The 15,136-nt window shown below is 47.4% G+C and overlaps 3 protein-coding genes, 1 non-coding gene and 1 pseudogene across 5 annotated transcripts; 3 read left to right on the forward strand and 2 right to left on the reverse strand.

The window, feature by feature from the left end:
- Nucleotides 1–617: 617 nt before the first annotated feature.
- LOC112878386 lies at nucleotides 618–814 on the forward strand. The gene has a single exon (XR_003225715.1). It is a non-coding gene; the product is annotated as a U2 spliceosomal RNA (small nuclear RNA).
- A 529-nt stretch (nucleotides 815–1,343) lies between these two features.
- LOC112876124 lies at nucleotides 1,344–2,800 on the forward strand (annotated as a pseudogene).
- A 566-nt stretch (nucleotides 2,801–3,366) lies between these two features.
- On the forward strand, nucleotides 3,367–5,506 carry LOC112875577 (50S ribosomal protein L11-like). Of its 2 annotated transcripts, XM_025939464.1 has the most exons (3): nucleotides 3,370–3,538; nucleotides 3,698–3,773; nucleotides 4,712–5,506. In XM_025939464.1, the coding sequence occupies exon 3, from the start codon at nucleotides 4,729–4,731 to the stop codon at nucleotides 5,191–5,193; it is 465 nt and encodes a 154-aa protein (XP_025795249.1). In that variant the 5' UTR covers nucleotides 3,370–3,538; nucleotides 3,698–3,773; nucleotides 4,712–4,728; the 3' UTR covers nucleotides 5,194–5,506. The 2 variants fall into 2 exon arrangements, with proteins under 2 accessions (XP_025795250.1, XP_025795249.1); XM_025939465.1 differs by lacking the exon at nucleotides 3,698–3,773 and having other exon boundaries at nucleotides 3,367–3,538.
- Nucleotides 5,507–6,902: 1,396 nt separating this feature from the next.
- LOC112873433 (probable F-box protein At4g22165) lies at nucleotides 6,903–7,686 on the reverse strand. Its single transcript, XM_025936380.1, is given in 3 exon segments — nucleotides 6,903–7,232; nucleotides 7,235–7,558; nucleotides 7,561–7,686. Coding segments are annotated over 3 exon segments (780 nt in total).
- Nucleotides 7,687–8,309: 623 nt separating this feature from the next.
- Nucleotides 8,310–10,171, reverse strand: LOC112873039. The gene is made up of 3 exons (XM_025936071.1): nucleotides 9,095–10,171; nucleotides 8,809–8,981; nucleotides 8,310–8,713 (listed from the first exon to the last, which is right to left on the reverse strand). The coding sequence occupies exons 1-3, from the start codon at nucleotides 9,779–9,781 to the stop codon at nucleotides 8,578–8,580; spliced, it is 996 nt and encodes a 331-aa protein (XP_025791856.1). The 5' UTR covers nucleotides 9,782–10,171; the 3' UTR covers nucleotides 8,310–8,577.
- Nucleotides 10,172–15,136: the final 4,965 nt, after the last annotated feature.

A 15,136-nucleotide genomic window follows, 5' to 3' on the forward strand; every position in this document is an offset into this window, starting at 1 on the left:
CAACCTGACGATGAACAGATACACTCTAGTCAGGCCATTCATTTACTACTTACTTACCAGTACTAACTACCACCCACCTTACAGAATGCGCCCCTGCAGAGCCCGTCTTGTAGATTGTTTTGGACGCAGCACCGATCGATCTCATATCCACCGTGCGACCGATCGATCGATGTGGACAGAACTCCGTAGTCTGCACACCATCTTCCGACCAGGAAAGACTCTCAGGCAGAGCAACCACGAAGGAAGGAACAAGGAAGACCTGATCTCTCGTGAGTTGTGACCGCGGCTGAACATGCTTCCAAGCAATTGTACTGCTCACAAAGCAGCCAGCTCCTTATGGTCGTTCTATATGCCGATAAAAAATAACAAGAAGAAGAATAAGTAAAGAGAGACAAAAAGAAAGAAAGAAAGAAAGAAGGCAAGCAGGAGCTCATGAACATGGGCCGGCTTCAAAGCCCAACGGGATAATGTGGCCACGTCTCTCGTTTATATCTCTTTGATTGCGGTTAGCGTTACTCGCCAGAACATCATTAGTAGTTTAGTACCACACCGTGCGGCGAGATTGGCAGTGCAGGTAAGGCGCATATAAAACAAGTGGCACCCTAGCTTAGCAACTCATACCTTTCTCGGCCTTTTGGCTAAGATCAAGTGTAGTATCTGTTCTTATCAGTTTAATATCTGATATGTAGGCCATGTGCCCACTTTGATATTAAATTTATTTTTTGTGGGGAAGGACCCACCACAATGGCTTGCTATTGGGGTCCTTGAGTGTCGCCCAGCCGTTGCACCGCTGGCAGGGCCTGGCGCACCCCAACCAAATCAAAATTTAAATATTTATTATTATATACCTTAAGTTTATAATATAATTAGGTAATAATATTGAGATTAAGATCAAGATAATAAATATTTTCATGGAAACATAAATACAAAAGCTACATGGTAAGCAAAGCAATCAGAGTAATAAAATCTAAAATTTACAGGTAGGGATGAGAGAGTTATAACTTGATACAGCCACAAGCAGCAAAGCCCCCTTGATTCTATTTGACTATTTCTGCGTTCCGGAGCTTGTGCGTATTGCAAGTTTCACAGCAAGCGCACGGGTGGAAGGAACAACTGGTCAATCTGGCCACCCGCTGCAATGCAACCGAGCTGGAAAATGGAAAGCTTGCACGCCGCCTTTCTTATGGCAACGTCCATGGCTGCAACGGCAACCTGCAAAAGCCTTATTTCTTTTTTTTTTTCAGGCAAACCTACAAAGTCAACAAGCTACAGGGGTCCCGGAAAACCAAGATGTACAGTGTGAATTTCCTTGTTTCTTGGCCCATTTATACACTGCTAGCGATTGGATGGTAGCCCACCTGTTTACTTGGCCCATGAAGAGCAAGGCCCGTCCCCCCTTGTGCGATTCGCTGTTGCCGAAATGGACGATGCGGTGAGGAAGACGAGGGAGTGGTCGCCGCCGCCGCCGGCGCTGGTGGTTCACAGCCCCAGGCAGACGGTCAGCCGCCTCCGCAGACGCCGACCCCACCGCGACTGGGATCCCTCCTCGGGGTCCCCCTCCTTCGCCGCCCGCGACCACGGCCCCAAGCCGTCGGAGGTGTACGGCTTCGTTGGATCCATCACCACCGTCATGGCCACCGCCGTCTACCTCGCCTGGGCCTACACACCCGAACCCTGCCTCCGTTCCCTCGGCATCACCTACTAACCTAGCAGGTAAGTATGTGCTGTTTGTCTGCTCACCTACCCTCCTGTCCCTGATCTTTTCTGTGCTGTGCATTTGGTAGTAGCTCGTTCTGAATTTTGTGACGTCAGCGGTCATTACTGGATTAGACACCAAAAAAATGAAATGATTGAGTTCAGATAAAATGAAATGAAACATGAAGTTCACAAAGGCACGGCGTCGGTAGCATTGCAGGCTTGTTTGCAGGCTTATCAGTTCAATTCGGATCGATGTGTCTCGCAGTAGCTTATATTTGCAGGCTTGTTTGGTTGCTGTGTTTCCTGTCGTTCAGGTACTGGGAATTGGCGGTGCCATCGTTCGTGATTGTTGCGGTGTCACTGTCCATGGTCATCTACATGGGTCTCAACTTCCTCGCCACTCCTCCCCCGACTTCCTTCAGCGCCATCTTCGGTGACACTTAATTCCTTTCCTCCTTCGTGTGGTCCTATTGTTCTGCAACTTCTTGTTCCTTGATATAGTTCACATGTTCTGCGTTCTTGCTTCTCTTTAGCTATTCAGTGTTGGTTTTCTTCAGGTACTGCAAGGCCATCATAATGATTCTTACCTTTTTCAATTCACAGATGTAAATAGTCGGGAGCGCATCGTTTTTTCTCCTGCAATGGAAGAGGAGAGGCCCACCGAGCCCATTTCAGACATTAGTGTTGTTCAGACCAACAATCTTATGTTTGGTGATACCTGATTGCTCAGAAGATTGGAGTACCAAGAGGGAGAAAGACATGAAGTGAACTTTCAGTTTGCCTTCATAAGCAATCGGGGAAAATGAACCTTCAGCATTTTTTTTTTGTGTGAAAGAACCCCCAGGCTTCCCCAGTTCCCCTGTGTACAACTTCACCTGTATCTTGGGCAGTAATGCAATGATAGATTTTTTTTTGTCTGTATGATAGTTCTTTCCTAAGCACAGTTTACCTCTTGGTAAACCATTTGCCATCGGCTTGTTAAATTGATGGCTTGATGGGTCGTTAATAGGTGGATGATCTGTTTAGTTCTGCGCTTCTCTTTATGGCTTCTTTCATCTATCTGCCATTCTCGGTTCTATACTCAGTATTGAAGGAAACATTATCTTTAGTCCTCATTTCTTTCTGCTATTGGATGTCACGGATCCTTGCTGCAACATATTTGTCATTTGTGAGAATTGTAAAGTTAACACCATGGTCAGAGATTGCCATGTCGCCATATAATTTGGCTCCCTTCTCTCCTTTGAGGTTCCAGAGAGCACTGTGTGGACAACCGCTTTTGAAGTTCAGATTAATGCTGGGAAAGCACTGTTTGGTTAGGCTGTTGGTAGATGCAGTGATGCACCAAATACAGAAGTAACCACTAACCAAGGCTAACAGACCAGATACAAAAGTAAGGCACATGTGCTATCTCCGTTTTTAAATATATAATAACACAGTTAACTTTTTGCTCAAACTTTGACCAACTATATTTACTTAATCAATTAGTTAAATAAAGTCAAATGAGTACCAATAGATCTATAACCAAAAATATTTCTAGTTTAACTTCTAGATTTCTCAATTTGCATAAATATTTATAGAAAAGATAAATTGTCAAATAGATCAAAAATCAACAATATTATATATTTAAGAATGGAGGTAATAGTTATTAGTCCTCCCATCGCATACTACTACCACTCGATTTTGTCGCTCCTCGTTCTGTGTTACTCGTTCGGCTGCGGCTCCAAGCTCTCTCTGGACCCCTTCCGGAACGGAACGGCAATATCGGAAGCCGAAAGTCCGGAACACCAACCCCGAAGGTCCGAACCCCGCCGGCGAACTCCTCCATCTCCGGCGACAGCAGGTGCCGTGAGCTTGCTCATCCTTTGTGTGTGCGGCTGCTGATTGACGCGGCCGAATTGTGGCCCGTGGGCCTGTCTCCTACGTGGCAGCCTGTTCGGTCCGGCTCTCCTCACTTCTCTCACGCCTTCTCTGATTCTCTGTCTCGGCCTTCCTTTCCTAGCGGCGGCGACAGGGCGAGTGGCGCCGCCCGCCAGTTCTTCGTCGGGCGCTTCGCCGGCGACGAGCATCCGACAGGGGTATGCCCGCCCATTCCCCTCCCTTCCCTTACCGTCCTGCTGCGCGAAATCGAGCACCCAAATCCTAACGTATGGTATTTGTATTCGGATCTGATAGGAGATTAGGACGGTTGTATGCGTAAACATTGAAGATCTCCGTTCTATGAAAATTTCTGGGTTCACATGATTTATATGCTCGCACAAATAATTGTCTACTTTGTATTTGTTTTGTTCGAGTCTTAAGTATCCTGAAATCCAGTTCATTACCTGGTTCCACAGTGAGAATCGGATGTTTTTTTGGCCTATTTAGAGATTAAGCATATGTTGGAATTGAATTGAAGCTACGGAGGATTTTTGACAGCTCTGTTGTTTGTCATGGCGTGATACTGCATTTCTTATTTGTAGGCTGTGCCTGTACGTTTAAAGTTAAATCCTGTTCGTGATCATATCTGAAAACATTTTCTGTGGCTGTGCATGTACGTTTAAACTTGGTATGGCAGTGTTTTCAAGGTAAGATTGTCACAAGCCTATAGCCATGAAAAGTGACCTATTATCATTGCAAACCTATGTTTACTGTACGGGTATTTCAGCTTTAGAGCAATGATAGGAGGCCTGGAAGTCTGTACTCTGTACTTGTCATTTTGGAACATATTTTGTTACATAGCCCTTTTCACTGAAGTTAAAAAAAAGATAATTATCCAAGAGGCATGCTTGGTCTTTATTTATCGGTATCCATGCAATTTTAGATGAATGGTAGTTTTTGTGACATTTACTTCACGCCAAGTACCCCGCTTCATGTGAACAAAGCATCCAAGAAGGTGAACAAAAATACTGAATTTATATGGAACACTCATGTATTGCCGAGAGCACTTTGTTGTAATGGTCATAGTTTGTGCTTCATTTAAATTACTCCGTGCAAGTGCAACTGTTGGTAATTTGAAACATAACGTTTATTGCAGTTCTATAAAGCTGTAACATGGCAACTCTCAAAGATGCAGCAGCAAAAAAACCAATTCTAGCAACAATCCGTCTTCTAGTTCCTGCTGGCGCTGCACGTCCCGCACCACCAGTTGGACCAGCTCTGGGTTTCTATAGGCTTAATTTGATGGCATTCTGCAAAGATTTCAATGCCAGGACACAGAAGTACAAGGCAGATACTCCGATGCAAGTTACTTTGACTGCCTACAAGGATAGTACTTTTGAGTTTGTAGTCAAATCACCTTCAGTTTCATGGTTTCTGAAGAAAGCTGCAGGCATTGAGACTGCCAGCAGCCGCCCAGGCCACAACGCAGTGTCGTCCCTGACTCTTCGCCATGTATATGAGATTGCAAAACTGAAGCAGTCTGATCCATTTTGCAAGCACATGTCAATTGAGGCGTTGTGCAAATCTATCATTGGGACGGCTAACTCCATGGGCATTGAAATTGTTAAAGACCTTTGAGTGGGCTGTCAGTCTAATCAATTCGTCGGACCAATTTCAACCACATTTTGTTTTCTCATCTGTATGAGTGTGGTTTTGTTTGATCTAGACGAAATAGAGACATTTGATTAGTGTAGGAACTAGGAAGTATTGTGTGCTTCTTCTGTATCAGCTTTTGTCTGCACCTTCTCTCAGATGCAGATGCAGCAACTAATATGTTTCTTCCTATGTCTTGCACTTTCAAACAGAGGCTTTTCACTGAATATATTGCCCAGAACCCTATTGAGTTGCAAAACATTGTCTTTGTGAAGATATTTGCATCAGAATTGAGCACTGTGGTGAATTGTCAAGGAACGTAGTTTTGGTTTTTGATTGCCATGTATTTTACTGTGGGCTTTTACACATCTATGCCACCTGTGTCAAACTGTCAATCCATTTGCAAGCTTCATCGATCATTCTGAATTCTTTTTTCTGGAATCTATATCATCTATGTTGTTATATCGGCAAAGAAATTCAGAATGCCTGGGAATAACCTGAAGAAACATCAGTCGGGAACGTAGGGTGCAATAAGATGCTTGCGTTCGAAAGGTCGCCAATTTTCTTCTGAAAATTATGAACTGAAATTTCATTTGGGATTGAACGGATTGGAAGTGTCCGTAGCATTGTTAGTACTATTGCAACCACTTCCATCAGACCATATCAACGAACACAGCACGACAGTAACAACTGAACCCTATCTGTATAGCAGCAGGCTAGTTTTGCATCTTGACTTAAGCATACAGAAATTAACCGGTCAGGGTGAAGCTCCGAAAGAAAACCTGGGATCTGCTTGCACATTGTTGAAGCTAAACAAGTACAGACAGGCCGCACCAGCCTATGTTGACTATATTATTAGCAAGCTACTGAAACAAACACAGACTACTATCATGCTAGCTTCATTCGGTGATTCGGAGATGACAGAGAGGCTGTTCAGGCTGCCGAAGCCAGAGACGGGTGCGCTGGAGCGAACCCCGCATAGCCAAGAGCGCCGCTGCCGGTCTCCTCAGGCCCGTCGGCGTTCTCTGTGCCCCACAGGAATGCGGCGGCAAGGACATGGCTGCCAAGGGGTACGCAGTTCTAATAGCAATTGATGCAACAACTAACTAGTCGGTTCTCACAATACAAAGAGGACATTACCAAACAATTGTTCAAACCGGAAGAGGCACAATACTTTGGATCAGTACAAACTCTGAACTAAATCCTTCACAAGCAAGTTCCGTTTCGAAATAGGCCCAACACTATAAGGGATGTCGTATTTAACTATGGAATGCAATCCATCTTTCCGGGGTTCGGCATGATCAGCAAAGGAGCCATGCAGTTGGACCATGGCCGGGGGGCTATAATTTCATCCATGATCTTGGTCTCTAAGTTAAGGATGCCAACAACAAGGCGGCAACGCAACTTGTATTTCATAGATGCCGACTTAAGAGTCATCAGTGAGATAGACATGATTTGGTTTGACCTCCGGATATTCCTCAGCATTGAAACAAAGTGATTGATTATGCCCGAGAAACAAGACATGATCATGTAAGCTATTTATTTGCTCTAGTCTTCTGGATGCAATGCAAACTTTATATATTGCAATTCTCCAAGTTCTGTTCTCAAACGTAGCCTGCTCGGTACATGCATGCCCATGCTCAACCGGTGGTGCTTCTTTTATCCAAACTTCTGGTCTCCGAACTAGCAGAAAATCACCCCATGGAGCCTGGATAACGTAAACTCTTTGTTGTGACCACAGCCCCGCTGAGATCAAAGGCGACAATTTGACCAAGCAATGTCACTGCATATAACAGACCATCCTTATAGATGCAGTCATCAAAATTTGCGTGTGGTGGCAGCCATGTCCACTTTTCATCCCCTGGACAAGCAAATGAAAGCTGCCCAAATGGATTGTGGATCAACGCTACGATATATCTTCTTGCAGATGCATCATAAAATAGAAATGCCTTATGAAAGAGGTAGTCCCGCAATCTGCTTAAAGAATGTGTTGAAGGTGGTCCAGCAACGGAGCCTGCCATGTGCCGTGAGAAAAAATTACACCGTTTTCGTCAAAAATGGGCGTCACCTGCTCAACGGTTATGACAGAAGGGAGAGAAATCTGTTCACTAGTGACCGGATTGACAAGGTGCATCTCAGAACGCTCATCAGCAGTAACCAACCATCCAAGTGACGATCCAATCAGGTACCTTCTGTGGATGGGTGGCTCTGGGAGAGTTAATTTGTAGGCCCTCTTCTCCACGAGGCTGAAGAGGAAAGCAGCATTATCTCCAGCAGATCCAGAGGTGTAGAAGAGGCAAGGTGTTTGGGGCCATTTGTAAAGCCCAAAGCTACGTATGCTAGTATACGCCGAGTTCCAGCCTTCCAGGAGCAGCAGACAGAGCCCGCCCGCACTAAATCAGGTGTCTCCAGAAGAGAAAACATATCCATCAGAATATCCTGTGGCAGCTCTGCAAAATCTCTGGCCACAACCTCCATCAGTGGTTGTTGAAGACGTTCATTTTTTGGGAGCATTATCCAGCTTTTGCTAATGGAGCAGAGCTTGGATCACAGAGTTCACTGTGAAACCCAATTGCTCATCCTGCATGTGTCGAGTATGTATTTGACAGACAAATTACATCATCAGTTATAGGTTTATCCCATGAAAACTATCGAGATACATCTGAACACATAAAGAAGGTCAGGTTTTTAAGTGCTACTCGTGGTAGATCAAGTGGCACTTCGTATCCTTTTAAATTAACCAAAAGAAAGGAACAAGGATTATTATTATCTGAGTTAGGAGGCAGCCGCAAGCGCCGATTTCGTTTTTCTTTTCGGATGCCGGAGAGAGGAACCGGGCCGGGGGGTTTGGAAAGAGTCATCAAAGCCCAATATATAGCCTGGATAGCTTAATGGGCCGAGCCGGATTCATAGCCCAATAGTACGGCCGCATCACCCGCTGAAACTATGAACCGCGAGTTCATTTGACATTTTGAGGTCAACAGATTAGCATCATCAGCATGTTAGTTCTACTGTCGCAATCACATCCAGCAGACCATCAACATTCAACAAACGCAGCACGACAGTGAACGCAGTCTGATCATCACATGGCTACACCGCCATTCGACTAGAACAACTGAACTAGTTCTATATATAGCAGCAGGCTAGCTCTGCATCGTCACTTAAGGATACAGAAGTTTAGCAGAAATCTGGGATCTGCTTGCTCATTGTTGAAAGGTAAACAAGTACACACAGGCTGCACCTGCACCAGCCTATGTTCACTAGTATTATTATCTTTTATTATTATTATCAAGCTACTACTGAAACGAACACAAACTAGCACTGTACTATGCTAGCTTCATCCAGGGACAGATAGAGAGGCTGTTCAAATCATATTGTTGCCGAAGCCAGAGAGGAATGCGCGGGAGCAAACCCCGCGTACCCAAGCGCGCAGCTGCCGCTGTCTTCAGGCTCGTCGGCGTCCTCCGTGTCCCACAGGAACGCGGCGTGCGCGGCGAGGACATGGCTGCATCCGTGGACGGAACCGGTGGTCAGAGCTCACGCCGGTGATGTGGAATGGAACAGAACGAAGCGACGAGGGTAGAGGTGTGTAAGCATTACCTGTTCTCCGGGGAAGCCTTGGCTGCCCGGTCGAAGTAGCTGGAGGCGCGCTCCTCGTCGCGGTGCACGTCCCAAACCAGCTTGGCGTACTCCGACAGGAGCTCGCCGTCGTCCGGGTCGGCGAGGATTGCGCGGGAGTAGTACTCCTCTGCCCTCCAGTAATCCCCTTTCACCTGAACAAATGAGATTGTTCAGGTTCCGTCAGAACAAATGAGATTGTTGCTCTGTCTTTCTGCAAGATCTGAATGCCCAAATTGGCAGTAGAACAGATGAGACTGCTGGTGACCTGGTACAGGAACTGCGCGTAGTTCCTCAAGAAGAGGCCGTTGCAGGGGTTCTCCTCGATCATCTTCTTGTAATGCATCTCGATGCCGGAGCGGTCCCCTCCGTTGCCAGACGTGACCAGGTTGCTGCCACCGCCGTCGCTGCCGCCGAAGCCGCCGCCGCCGCCGTCGGCGCCCAGGAGGCCCGAGCCGAGGCGGTCGATCCCGAGGCCCCTGGCCAGGAACAGCGGGTGCTCCTGCGAGTACGTGCTGCCGCCGCCGGCGAGAAAGCTGAACTGCCCGAAGCTCATCTCGCGGTCCGCCTCGAAATCGTCGTTGTCGTCCTCCTCCTCGTCTTCGTCGTCCGTGGACGCCCGCCGGTCCGTGAACGACTGGATGGTCTCGAGCGGCACATGCCGCGCCCGCGGCACGCACTTGCCGGACGGCGGGAGGAGGTGGGGGTCGTCCGCGCGGCCGGCCAGGGAGTCGAGGTTGCCCTCCGAGCTGGTGCGGCGCATGCCGGGACCGAGCCCGCGCGAGCGCTCGTGGTCGGATCCGGAGCCGGCGAGGTGGCAGGAGATGGCCGGCGGGTGGTAGGCCGCCGCCGGCGACTCGGCGAAGTGGACGGCCGGGGAGGTGACAGCCGGCGAGTGGCAGCCCGGCGGGAGGAGCGCGCCGAGGACAGGCGTGGAGGCGCTCCTCACGAGCATGGCGGCTACCAGCCCGTCACAATTCACAAGCCCCCCTCCTCAGCGCAACCGCCGAACACCGCGACGCCTTGCAGAGCTCAGCTTGCAGAAGGTGGGGTGGTGATGGGATCTCGCTAGATGCTGCTGCTGTTGCGGCGTTGATGGAATCATGTGCGCTGCTTTTTAAGGGCCCGCGGTAGCTGCAGCAGCTGCTGCATGCGTCGGGCCACGGGTGGATGGGCTCGCCTACGGTGGAGGGCGGGCGATGTGGCCGTGTGGGGCGCGCGTTGGGATTGGACGGGCTCGGCGACGGCGGCCCTCACGTCACGTTCTCGTGCGGCATGGCGGTGACTCGCCGTCGCCGATCCCCTTTCCAGCTCGGTCTCGTGTGTTTTTTTTCCTCCGGCCTTTTCTCTTTCTTTTGGAAGCGGCTGCCGTGCGCGTCCGGCGGCCGCGATGGGATACACATCACACATGGGCTGGGGAGTCACGTGATTTACGCCGGCGAGGGGTCGCTTCCTCCTCCGCGGCGGGTGCCTTCCGTTCGTGAGTAGCTGTGGCCTGGACGCCTGGTGGAGGAAGCTGGCCAGCTGGGCCTTGGGAGACCCCAACCGCGTCTGTCGTGGCCTAACACGTGTTAAAGGAGGACATCGAGGACGGTACACGTGTGCTAGCTTCTGTACGCTGCTGATTTTTTTTTTCTAGAGCCATAGTTTCGATATTTTGCAGCACGTTAGGCTGACTCTGGTGGTGGGGGGTGATATCTCCCCGCCACGTCACCTCTCACCCCTACTTTTACTCCGCTCTCACCCTACCCCTCCAATGTAGCTCTCACTTCTATTTTCTCCACGTCAGCTTTTCTTTTCCAGATTTAATTATTTCAACCTCCTTTGTTCGAATACGACAAAAGAATTCAAGAAATAAATTTTATTCAATTTAAAAAGTTACCGATTACATAATAAATAAAAAAATTACATAACAAATAAAAAATTACATAAATCTAAGGATGACTATGTGCCCACACATGCTCAAACAAATACTGCTGGAGCTGTGCATACATTGGTGAGTCTCTCATCTCGGTGTCTATCTAAATTCTGGCAGCTAGGCTTGATGGTGCATCGTTGTGGATCGCCGGACCGACATTGGACGCAACTGTCTCATAGATCTCGTCCAAATCGGACGCTCGTCATCGATGATCATGTTGTGTAGGATGACACATGTGTTGAGTTATGTTCCAAATTTAGTTGCACATAAAAGGCCGACTTGTGACGGAGCGTAGCGGAGGCCCGTCGCCGTACACATTATATACCCGCCTTAACGTTAATATTCTTGTAAGCCGCCGCACGGCGTTGTAACCCGACTCTTGATATATTGAAGTTCTTGCTGGCTGGCGCCCGTGGTTTTTTTCCCTTCCGCATTGGTTGGGTTTTCCACGTTAAATCTCGTGTCCCCTTTCAGTTTGATCTATTTACTTTCATCGTTTATTCGTCATCGTTTATAACAACATGCACGCATGATCAACCCAAGAGTACGCTGTGAGTAAGAGCGTCCATGTGAAAGGACCAACACTAGGCCTAGAGGGGGGTGAATAGGCCTTGTTCAAATTTTTTCTGAAAATCTTGGCAGAAAAATATCAGCGGCCGGATGATCCGGCTCAAGGTCGGATCTTCCGGGTTCCGGATGATCCGGCCCAGGGTTGGATCTTCCGGGCGGCGAATGATCCGGCCTAAGATCAGATCTTCCAGCCGGGAGAAAATAACCAACAACTAAATTCAAAATACTTAACTTTTGACGATTCCCTTTGAATACAAAGTTGGTAAAAAAATATTGCAAAGCCTATGCAGGAATTCAATATACGAGATTGTAAGTGCAATCAAGCTCTTTGTGGGTTTTGGCGTTGATGACCACCTAATTAGGGAACTAATGAGATTCATTGAGATGACATGCAGGGAATTTAAAAAGGAGGATGATGTACAGGTTGGAGGATCCTCCAAATCTATATGATGGCTATCTTGACTCATGAAGGCTTAATTTATTTTATATTTTGAATATTGAGTTTAAGAAAAAGCCGTACTATAAAGAGAGATCCAAGAACAACTGTCCAACTGTTGAACCAAATGCTCAAATCCTGAAAACCACATCCTCATACTCAACCAAAACAGCCAGCAAAATTTCACATCCAGCAGAGTTGTTTTGATGGGTGCGACAGTGCCGGACCTTGGTACGGCAGTGCTGCACTTAATGTACCGTTAGGACCAGAGGGGTATAAATTCCCCAACGGTAACTGACCTCGATACAGAGCTCTCCAACGTTCATATTCGCAGAAGAAAGAACCAGAACTCTTCTCTTTCTCCACCATTGCTCCCAACTCACCTCTCAAGTGGATCTTCACATCCAACCACTAAATCTTGAGAGAAAAGGCAGCAAACTTCGATTGGAGAGCGGATCTACTGATTCCCCCACTTAAAAGAGCATTTGGTTCACGTTTGGCCGGCGGTTCTAGGGTTTGTTTCTCTTGGAGCTTGCTCCTAGCCGGCTAGGCGTCGCTCTTGAGCTTGCATCTTCGTGTGGCAGCCTTGGGAGGTCTGTAACCTTCTCTTGCAGCTAGTGATTTTACCTCTCATCTCAAGAGTTCACTCTCTTGACTTGAGAACGAGGAAGGGCCAACCTTTGTGGTGAAGCTCAAGCCTTTTGTGGCTGCCTAAACAACATGGACTTAGGCCAGCCTTTGTGGCGACGCCGAACCACGGGATAAATCTTTGTCTCGCGTGCTGATTTATTTTATTGCTAAGCTACTTTTTCGTTCTAGGTTTGAGGCCGATCTACTTATCTATTGTGGTGTTCTCTGTTTTAGTTCCATATATGTGTTGCTGACACCTGCAGAAAACCTAGAAATTAACTCGATCTACTTTTGGTTCGTCAGATTTTGAATTCTGTAATTTGTGTTCTGTTGAGCGCGGCAGTGCTGCACTCAGGCACGGCAGTGCCGTACTCTCCTCTAACGAGAATTTGGAGTTGAGTTTTTACAGGCCTATTCACCCCCCTCTAGACCTCTTTACTGGTTCAGTGATCCTACAGAGATCTACACCTATCTAGTAGATCGGGTCGAAACAAGCTCAAGAACGATATGAACAACAATAAGTAAATGAAGATACAAGATTTAATCCGAAATTCACTCCACAAAGGAGCCACGTCTCCGTTGAGATGCTCACAAAGAGCCGGGCTGTCACTAGCCCTAAGTCTCTCACAATCAACCATAAAGGAGAATTGAGTTACTTACTATTGATCTCACAAAGAAAGAGGAAATACAAACTTTCGGGAGCTCAAACCACAAAGGAATGGGAGCTTACCGGCACCTCTAACCATCTAGGAGCTGGGCTCCAAGAGTAACAAACGCAAATCGACAAATCAAAAGATGCTTTAAGTGCTTCTTGAGATGAACAAGTGAAAGCCCACGAAGTGCTCTCTTCCCACACCCCAAATCTCACTCTCTCTCAATCCCTAGGTGAGTCCTTACAAGAATCAAGCTCTTGGATGGAGGGGAGGATTGAAATGAATGCTGTGGAGGTGTGTTAGGTCGTGGGAAGCAGCAGGAGTGGATGAAGGGGGTGAAAGGATATAAATACCCCACCCACCTCAAGTGATCGTTATGTGTATTTCTGAGGGGTACCGGATCATCTGGTGTTAGTCCGGATCATCCGAGCAAGCAACAGAATATGTCAAAATACACTACGCAACTCCCATGGCCGGATCATCCGGCCTAGGGTCGGATCATCCGACCCAGCACTCATTTAAACACGAAAAGCTCTCCAGAATTCCCAGGGCCGGGGCGACAGAAGGTTTCAGACTTAGAGACCGGATCATCCGGCCTGGGGCAGAGGAAAATGTGCTGGCAGGCCGGATCATCCGGCCTAGGGCCAGATCATCTGTCCCAGATGAATTTAGAAGGTAGATTTTCTCAAGAAAGAATTTCATCTCAAACTGAAGCACTTTGACAACCTGGATCAATCGACAGCATCTCTCTTTATAGTACGGTGGTCCTATACTCAAATTCAAAATGAAAATATGAATTAAATCACCAGTGAACTCCACCATCATATATATTTGAATTGGGGACCTTCTTTTCATCTTCTTCTCAATTCTTTCATTTTATTCCTGCACACAACTTCATCAAAGCATCCCCAAATTGTGATTGTAAAAAATCACCAAAATCAATTAGAGGCCTAGATGCACTTTCACCGGGAACTGCTATAACGTTGAACCTAGACTTGAGCAGTCCAAACGAACATTCGACATCTTTGCGCCAAGCTGCTTGAGCATTTGTGAATACCTGATGCTTCTCACACTGCGGAAGAGTAATACCCTTCATAAACACCGGCCAAGAGGGGTAGATGCCGTCGGCAAGGTAGTAACCCCTATTGTACTCATGTCCATTAACCGTAAAGTTCACTACGGGTACTTCTCCTTTAAGCACATCAGTGAATAACGGCGACTGATTGAGTACATGGATGTCGTTGTTGGACCCGGCCACTCCAAAAAAGGCATGCCAGATCCAACGATCATACGATGCAACGGCTTCTAAGATAATGATGGGATGTTTTATGTCCCCCCTTGTGAATTGCCCCGCATGTGCCACCGGACAGTTTCTCCACTGCCAATGCATGCAATCGATGCTCCCTAGCATGCCCGGAAAGCCACGCTCCTCGGCTTTCGCTAGTAGACGTTGAGTATCCACAATATTTGGTCGACGGCAAAACTCATCCCCGTAACAGTGAATGATGCTTTCACAGAATTTCTCTAGACAATCTAATGCAGTTGATCTAACTAGCTTTAGGTACTCATCTATCGAATCCGAAGCGCCTCCATAAGCTAACAAGCGTAAGGCCGCGGTACACTTTTGTAGCGGAGAGATACCACGATGGTTGCAAGCATCTTCTCTTTGGGTGAAATATGGAGAGTACTCACCTAATCTACGCATAATACGTAGAAAAAGTTGACGCCTCATTCGGTACCTTCGCCGAAAGTAATTTGGAGGATAAACGCAGTTGTCGGCAAAGTAGTCTTGGAACAACCGATCATGGGCACCCTCACGATCACGCCTGATGTAGCATCGACGACGTCGCCTTCTGCTTGACTCCTCTTCAAGGTTGAGGATCGCCTCCTCATACTCCGCTTGGAACGCATCGATCATTTCAGCCTCCATTCCTTCACTCGAATTCGTGGTAGATGAAGGTATGGCGTAGAGAAAAGTGAAATTGAAGTGTGGATGGGAGAAATGAGCTCAAATGGAGGTGGGGAAGGAGTGAAACCCGAGTGGGGTATTTATAGAGGGGTTAGGGATGAAATTTGGGATCTTTTGCAATTTTTTTTTGAATT

Source organism: Panicum hallii, chromosome 9 (genome assembly GCF_002211085.1).
Source record: "Panicum hallii strain FIL2 chromosome 9, PHallii_v3.1, whole genome shotgun sequence".
NCBI classification, from domain to species: Eukaryota; Viridiplantae; Streptophyta; class Magnoliopsida; order Poales; family Poaceae; genus Panicum; species Panicum hallii.